We start from the raw sequence: 8,645 nt of genomic DNA on the forward strand, positions 1-8,645 counted from the left end.
CATCACCAACTCAATGGACATGAGTTTGAGTGAACTCCGGGAGTTGGTGATGGACAGGGAGGCCTGGCGTGCTGTGATTAATGGAGTCGCAAAGAGTCGGACACGACTGAGCGACTGAACTGAACTGAATTGAACTGATGGTACTAAATGGTTTCCCTGGTGGCTCAAATGGTAAAGAATCCACCTGCAATGCAGGGAGACCTGGGTTTGAGTCCTGGGTTGGGAAGATCCCATGGAGTAGGGAATGGCAACCCACTCCAGTATTCCTGCCTGGAGAATCCCCATGGACAGAGGAGCCTGTGGGCAGTCCATGGGGTCACAAAGAGTCAGACACGATTGAGTGACTAAGCACATGTACACACATGGTACTAAATCATATACAGCTATTAGAATATCATAAAATTTCTCACCCCTTTCCAGACAAAGGGAAGATCAGAGGGAGAAATGAAAATGAAATGACTTATCAATGGCTTTACTTTTCTACAATATTTTAATCAATTTGTCACTTCTTATCCAAGATAATTTTGTGATGTACAAAAGAAAAAAGAACAGCGTGTTAAAACTGTGTTGCATATGAGTTTGGTTTCATAAAATATATTTTAGTTTTCACACTGTGACTCGAAAACACTGTATATCAATGAAGAGAGGAGAGAGCAAATTTGGGTACTTTTCATTAAGTTTTAGTTGTATTTTATAACCAAATGTTTGTTTTAATTTCTCTTAAAGTAACTCTACTATCATTGAAAGAAGGTCGTACTAAGAAGTGATGGACTAGGCCTTGGATCAAGGATGACTCAAAGTCATATTAGGGAACGATTTGAGAAAAAGTGTATTTCCAGACACATTTAAATCCATTACTAACCAGGAAAAGCTAATTTTCTCCCAAGTCCTCTAGAGCTGGGAAAGATGGCAAAGCACTCTACTTGGAAAAAAAATGCTTCAAGAGACATTGCCCAGAAAGAGACAAATACGCTGACAGGTTCAGATGCAGAGTATATAGTCAACCCTTTATCTAAAGGAGAGAAAAGGATAGGGAATTCAGTGGCAGTCCAGTGGTTAGGTCCCCATGCTTTCATTGCTAAGGGATGAGGGTGCAGATTCAATCCCTAGTTGGAGAACTAAGATCCTGCAAGCTGCCCAGCAGGACCAAAAACTAAAAAAGGAAAAAGGACACAAAACTCACCTGGGACAGCACATGAGCTGTAGTTGTTCAGTCCCTAAGTCAGGTTTGACTCTGCGACCCAGTGGACTGCAACACACCAGGCTCCTCTGTCCTTCACTATCTCCCAGAGTTTGTGCAAATGAATGTCCATTGAGTTGATGATTCCATCCAGCCATCTCATCCTCTGTCTCCCCCCTTCTCCTTTTGCCTTCAATCTTTCCCAGCATCAGGGTCTTTTCCAATGAGTTTGCTCTTCCTTTAAATACTACCTTGCTGCTGCTGCTGCTGCTGCTGCTAAGTCGCTTCAGTCGTGTCAGACTCTGTGCGACCCCATAGACGGCAGCCCACCAGGCTCCCCCTTCCCTGGGATTCTCCAGGCAAGAACCCACACTGGAGTGGGTTGCCATTTCCGCTGGCTTCTTGCATTAAAAAAAATATGCTCACATTATTTTTCCCTTAATAAATTCAGTCAGCTCTGAGCAAATAAGTTGCTGAATTTTTCGAAGACTTAGAAATAAATGTCTACATTTTTCTTTGTTCTATTCTTGTCTCCATTCTTGTCAGACACTGGGTGTGATATTTTGAGCACCACCCAAGATCTGAAAATAAATTTTAGAAGTAAACATAAGTTTATTATTAGAAAGGCTTATTTGTATACTGTAGACAAGATAGGAAACAAAACTAAGCAAAAATAAGGGTGGGAGGAAATTCCCTGGAGGTCCAGTGGGGCTCAGTGCTTCCACTGCGGGTGGTCCTGGGTTCCACCCCTGGAGAGGGAACCAAGATCCCTCAAGTCTCTGCACCGCTGGGGGAAAAAGGTGTGTGTGGGAGGGACATCACTATTACCGAACATACTTGCAGACAACCCCCTCCCCGCAAAATCCCCTTTAAAAAGTAAAAACAAGCTACGACTTGGATCTTCTAACAAAGTATCAACGGCTTTCCGCATTAATAAATGGTTTCCACGTTAATAAATAAGTTCATGTTTAGCGACTCCATGGACTGTAGCTGTCCAGGCTCCTCTGTCCCTGGGATCTCCCAGGCAAGAACACCGGAGTGGGTTGCCCCGTTTCCTTCTCCAGGGATGGAACCCCGTTGTCTCCTGCACCGGCAAGCCTTTCTCTACCACCGAGCCACCCGGGAAGCCCTACATTAACAGTCACACACAGAATTATTTTAAGTGGCCGCAGAGCATTTAGATGTGCCACAAAGCAGTCCGTGGGGTCGCAAAGAGTCGGTCAGGACGTAGCGACCGAACAACAACAAAACGCACAGCCGACTTCCTGCTGCTGGGCATTTCATTTCGGCCTACGGTGCTACTACGAACAGCCGTGGGCGACCCAGAAACACTGGGAGGACACAGGGACGTCCTTAGCTCTGCCCTAGGAGTCCAGCAGAATCTCACGGTGCCCCCTTTCCCAACAGGAGGCTATTTGGGCATTATCAGAAAAAAATAAAAAAATCCCCTCTTGACGGGCAAAATGCTCTCTCCCTGCGTTTCGTGCGCGTCCCAGCTTATCCTGGAGCGGCCGAGCTGGCCGCAGGCCCGGAGCCGGGATCCGCCTCCGCGAAGATCTGCGACCTCCGCCAAGGGGACGCGGGGTAAGGGCTCTCGGCCCAGCGGGCGCGCGCCCGCCCTCGCGTTCCTGCGTGCGCGCTCTCGCGGACGTGCCTGTGCGCGTGCGCCGGCGAGCCCGGACGTGCGTGTGCGCGTGCGCATCGCCCGCCGGGCGCCGGGGACTGCGGCTGCGCGGGCTGCACGGTTGCAGGTAGTGGGCGCTCGCCCCTCTTTGGTTTCCGCGCTCTGGCGCCCCATCGGGTCTGGGGGCGGGTGCGCAGAGCGGCGTGGAGGACCAGGGCCTGCTCTCTGTCCCTCTCGCCACGCTCTCCCCTGGTGTCTGGGGCGGTGCTGGGAGTTGGCCACCGTCCCTTGTCCCCGGCCTCCCCTCGCCCTTGACCCTAGCTGTCGCAGAAATCCTGATTCTCTCCGTGCTGAGGATCCAAAAAGTCCTCTCACCCCTACTTCGAAGACTACGCCCTGAAATGTGTTTTACGCCTTCAATACCAAAAGCACTAAACATAATACGGTCTCGGCCATCCTGGAAAAGGATGCTTTCCGCAGCCTGTATCAGGGCAGGAGTGCCTGTTTGTATTTCATAGTCAAGTTCTGTTTCTGTGATTCAAATGAATCGCCGTTTCACCCCTTTGTCTTCGAATATCTTAGGGTAATTGGAGTCTGAAAAGGGTTGCGTCCAAATAGGTGGTTCGATGATAAGTATAAATTAAAATGACGTAACGATATTTTCCCTGCGTTCCCCTAACAGCTCACAACCGAGTGCCTGAAAACCACACCCTGGATGTTGTTTCTTAGACCTATTAAGGTGTTTTAAACCACAGTGAATATACCTGCTTGGGCGTGTTGTGGTCTGTTACAAGAAAGGTGCTGACCCTGTGAATTTCAACAATGCTGTCAGACGGCTTGCAAAGTTTGCTAAGGATTACCAAACGTCATCTGATACATGCAAGATCATGCCAGCGATTAGTAAGTGAAAGGCGGGTTTTGGCAACCGCGCCAGCACCCAGATTGCGTCGGCGGGTCGTCGTCACCGGCATCGGTTTAGTGACCCCTCTTGGCGTCGGAACACAGCTGGTGTGGGACCGCCTCGTCCGGGGAGAGAGTGGAATCGTCTCCCTGGTTGGCGACGAGTACCAGGGCATCCCGTGCAGCGTTGCCGCTTACGTGCCAAGAGGCTGTGACGAAGGGCAGTTCAACGAGCAAAACTTTGTGCCCAAGTCAGATACCAAGTCCATGTCTCCTCCCACGGTGATGGCCATCGCGGCCGCTGAGTTAGCCTTAAAAGATGCGGGCTGGCACCCTCAATCGGAAGCTGAGCAGGCGGCCACAGGCGTCGCAATCGGCATGGGAATGGTTCCTCTCGAGGTGATTTCCGAAACCGCTGTGACGTTTCAGACCAAAGGTTACAGTAAAGTCAGCCCGTTTTTCGTCCCTAAGATTCTGGTGAACATGGCAGCAGGCCAGGTCAGCATCCGCCACAGGCTCAAGGGCCCCAACCACGCGGTGTCCACGGCCTGCACCAGCGGGGCTCACGCGGTGGGCGACTCGTTCAGGTTCGTGGCCCACGGAGACGCGGACGTGATGGTGGCCGGGGGCGCGGACTCGTGCATCAGCCCCCTGTCTCTCGCCGGCTTCGCTAGGGCCCGCGCTCTGAGCACGAACGCGGACCCGAAGTCCGCCTGCCGACCGTTCCACCCGCAGAGGGACGGGTTCGTAATGGGCGAGGGCGCGGCGGTGCTGGTCCTGGAAGAACACGGGCACGCGCTCCGCCGAGGGGCCCGGGTCTACGCCGAGATCGTGGGCTACGGACTCTCCGGGGACGCCGGCCACATAACCGCCCCCGACCCCGGAGGAGAGGGCGCCTTCAGGTAAAGACTGCTCGTTTGTTCCCGTTTCTTCAGCTGAGACCGTGGGAGGCTCAGCTTAGCGGAAATGGTAGTACCTGGCCTTGGTGTTTCACCGTGCTTGAAATATTTGGAAACGTCTGCATATCCTTCTGAGTTTTATTGAGTAGTTGCTGGTACTGGAAATGTCAAGCGTAGCAGCCAGCTACATAGGAGATGGTCGTGTTTCGATGAAACCCTTCATCACACTTCAGATTATACCCTGAGCTACCTCTTAAGGAAATCGAGGCAGCCCAGAACTGAAAAAGGATGTGTTAACATCCATGGGATTTTCAAAGGTTTTCCCAGAAAAATGTTTTTTTATTTATTTATTTGAAATATTTTATTTTACAATTTGTCTGTTTGGAGGTTTGGCTTTGTATGTCTTCGTTCACTTAGAATTCTTATGGCCTGAATAAGACGGTTTTGAAAGGTATTTGGAGCATTAAGGTAATGGCACATTTTTGTGTGGACATTTTTAGTTGTTGTTGCTTTTTTTTCTTTTTTAGAATATTGGGAAATATACAAAGCTTTACATTTAAATGTGAAAGAAAAAATTAAAACATAGTTATAAATCTTTTCTCCTTATTTTAACTCCGTATGCATACACCACTAATAAGAAATTCCCCAAAGAAAAATTATTCTGAGGTTGAGTCTATGTGGCTTTTTCCTCCAGGAAAAAAGGACAGTTCAAATAAAATGGAAATACATTTTATTAGAGATTATAAAATCCATAGGCTTACATGTTTATGTCACGGTGATGAATCAGTCCAGGGTACTGGGGGCACCTTGGTATTCCCATGCAGACGGCATTCTAGTGCACGTGGTAATCCAAGATGCTGTTCTGTTATGGGAATGTAAAGGTGCTTTTCATCCAGTGTACTTGGATATTTCTGTAGCCGTTATCTGTAATCATACAGACAATGAGTGTGTGTTCAGTCGCTCAGTCATGTCTTACTCTTTGTGACCCCATGGACTATAGCCCGCCAGGCTCCTCTGTCCATGGGGATTCTCCAGGCAAGAATACCGGAGTGGGTTGCCATTTCCTTCTCCAGGGGATCTTCCCAACCCAGGGATTAAACCCATGTCTCCTGCGTTGGCTGGTGGGTTCTTTACCACTGAACCACTGGAGAAGCCCACAAATGATGAATACCTTGTTAAAATGAAGTGTCGTTCTGATGAGTTCAGCTGCTTTTTTCTTATTTATTAGATGCATGGCCGCTGCTGTGAAAGATGCAGGCATCCAGCCTGAAGAGGTGTCCTACATCAACGCGCATGCTACTTCCACGCCTTTGGGAGACGCTGCTGAAAACAAAGCCATCAAACAGCTTTTCAAAGACCACGCACATGCTCTTGCCGTCTCCTCCACCAAGGGAGCCACGGGGCACCTCCTGGGGGCTGCCGGGGCAGCCGAGGCCGCCTTTACCGCCCTGGCTTGTTACCATCGGAAACTGCCACCTACTCTAAACCTGGACTGCACAGAGCCGCAGTTTGATCTCAATTACGTGCCACTCAAGGCACAGGAGTGGAAAGCTGAGAACAGACGAATTGCACTCACCAATTCCTTCGGTTTCGGCGGTACTAATGCAACAATTTGTATTGCTTGCATGTAGGACAAATCACTTGTAATTAAATATTGATGTTTTTAACTGTTATAAAGTGCATTGAGAAATAATACATTTATATAAATGCATATTTTTATATAACAATACCCAGGCACCATTTATTCTTGTCCGGGTTTCTCAGCCTTGGCACCGTGGCTATTTTGCGCAGGGTACTTCTTTGTTGGGGAAAGGGGAGCTGTCCTGTACATCAAAGGATGCTTTACAGCTTCTGAGTCCCCGCCTACTAGATTCCAGTGACCCCTCCTTCCCCAGCGGAGACAACCAAAAATGTCTCTTGGCACTGCCACAAGATTCCTGGGAGGCTGGGGGCACAGAAGTGAGATGTTAACGGGCTGCGTGTGTTACCTTCCCGCTGACCTTTGCCGTAGCACTTTATCTCCCATGTGCCTGAGTCTCCAGCCATGTTCTTTCACTGACCCTCAGTTGTAATTCTCACTGGCACACAGTTCGTTCAGGTGAAGTTTATTAGGAGCCAGCTGTGGACGTGGTTTTATGTACTGGCCACCAAGGATGAAGTAGTTCCCTAAAAGCAGCTGAGGCCTTAAGGGTGAACAGGTCTCAGCCAGGATAGAGGGACGGAAGGAAGAATATTCCAGCCAGGAGGCATGGTGTGGAAAGACTGGGAAATTTGGAAAGACAGCAGCACTAAATGTCAATACATGTAACCCAAGAAGCGGGCAGGAGGGACAGCCAGAAGGTCTGGCGGAAATCAGGTCACAACATTAACTTTTAAAAATAATTTTGTTCTTCTTTCATATATATTATGAATTATATATATTATCATATATATTTTGTTTTTTCATATATGTTATATATATATAATTTATTTATTTGGCTGCTGCATTGTGAGCACAGTGTCTTAGACACTGGACCACCAAGGAAGTCCCAGAACCTCATGAGTTTTGTTAAGGCACTGAGAATAGTTGGAAGTCATCGAATGTTAGGGGTGTTATGATGGTTCTGTAACCTGTCAGGTTGGCCTGGCTGAACTATGAATACATTTCCCGGAATTTGCTTTCCCGTACGCTTGTTCAGGGCTGGCCCTGAGAGATTCTTGTAGGTGATTTGCAGGGTGCAGGGGAAGCAGCAATGATTTTGTAGTTCACATGGGTTGTGACTTTGCTGGCTGACAACCTTGCACTGAGGTGGCAGCTGAGCCTGTAAATTGAGGCATAATTTATGTGCAGTAAATTGCACCCATTTCAAGTATACAGTCAAATAAGTTTGATAAAAATGGTTCCACTTGTGGAACTTCCACCTCAATCAGAATATAGGGCGTTTCTAGGAATTCCCTGGTGGTCCAGTGGTTAGGACTCCACACTGTAGCTTCACAGGGCGCAGGTTCCATCCCTAGTTGGTCAAATCCCATGGCCAGTATGCTGACTTTCTGGTCCCTGGGGCACCGGGAGGCCAGAGTGTCCTGGTTCTAATAAGACACTGGCTGTGTGCCCTGACCAGAGTGTGTGTCCCCTTTGGAGATCAGAGCTTTAACCCTGCAGAGCTCAGGGTGGCAAGGATGGAAAGCATGCAGTTCCTCGTTGTGATTAGATAAACGGGACTGATGGTGAATGGGTCACTCCTGTTCCCCATGTCCCTTTCTGTACTCAGGTGTTCTTACTGGGGACTTGGCCCCATACAGAATTCCTCATAGCTCAGTTGATAAAGAATCTGTCTGCAATGCAGGAGACCCAGGTTTGATTCCTAGGTCGGGAAGGTCCCCTGGAGAAGGAAACGGCAACATACTCCAGTATTGTTGCCTAGAGAATCCCATGGACAGAGGAGCCTGGTGGGCTACAGTCTGTGGGGTCCTGAGAGTCGGAGACGAGTTAGCAACTAAAGAGAAAAAGTCTTTGATTTAAGCATACGCTGCATCCTGAGGATGGGCGCCACATCCCTTCAGGAGTTGCCTCTAAGCTGGTGATTCATGGTCCCTTTGGAAGGCAGTTCAGCCTTCTGGGAGGCTGGCTGCTTCTGAGTGTCAGGGCGTGTCACACAACCCAGGGATCCCGTGTCCTTGACCTCTGCTCATGGCCTGTCTTTGCTGCAAAGCAGGTCCCCTGCTCAGTGTCGGAGGAGGTCATCAGGAGGATGCGAATCACACAGATGACCAGATCTCCTTGCCAATTGTGCTATAATGAGTTCTCATCAGATCGTCATCCGTGGCCATTTTAAAGTCCTTCTGTCATTTATGGACATTTGTCATGCTCTGATGCTTTTGCAAAAGTGTTCCTCTAAGAAGAATCTTGAAGCGTTTCTTCAAGGTTTGTGGAAAAGTATAACTTTCCAAAGGGCTTCCCTGATAGCTCAGTCGGTAAAGAATCCGCCTGCAATGCAGGAGACACCGGTTCAATTCCTGGGTCGGGAAGATTCCCTGGAGAAGGGATAGGCTACCCACTCCA

The 8,645-nt window shown here is 48.8% G+C and overlaps 1 protein-coding gene across 2 annotated transcripts; it reads left to right on the forward strand.

The window, feature by feature from the left end:
- The first annotated feature begins 2,026 nt into the window (after positions 1-2,026).
- Positions 2,027-6,297, forward strand: OXSM (3-oxoacyl-ACP synthase, mitochondrial). 2 transcript variants are annotated; one of them, XM_055416728.2, is made up of 3 exons: positions 2,027-2,764; positions 3,487-4,606; positions 5,832-6,297. In XM_055416728.2, exons 2-3 carry the CDS (start codon positions 3,627-3,629, stop codon positions 6,232-6,234), a joined length of 1,383 nt encoding a protein of 460 aa, XP_055272703.2. In that variant the 5' UTR covers positions 2,027-2,764; positions 3,487-3,626; the 3' UTR covers positions 6,235-6,297. The 2 variants fall into 2 exon arrangements, with proteins under 2 accessions (XP_055272703.2, XP_055272704.2); XM_055416729.2 differs by lacking the exon at positions 2,027-2,764 and adding an exon at positions 2,855-2,931.
- Positions 6,298-8,645: the final 2,348 nt, after the last annotated feature.

Source organism: Moschus berezovskii, chromosome 26 (assembly GCF_049115385.1).
Source record: "Moschus berezovskii isolate FMDL1 chromosome 26, NW_MosBer_1.0, whole genome shotgun sequence".
In the NCBI taxonomy this organism is placed as follows: domain Eukaryota; kingdom Metazoa; phylum Chordata; class Mammalia; order Artiodactyla; family Moschidae; genus Moschus; species Moschus berezovskii.

Coding starts and splice junctions, on each gene's coding strand:
- OXSM (XM_055416728.2), top strand. CDS start 3,627: ATGCTGTCAGACGGCTTGCAAAGTTTGCTAAGGATTACCAAACGTCAT. Junction 4,607..5,831: donor GGAGGAGAGGGCGCCTTCAG/GTAAAGACTGCT, acceptor CTTATTTATTAG/ATGCATGGCCGCTGCTGTGA.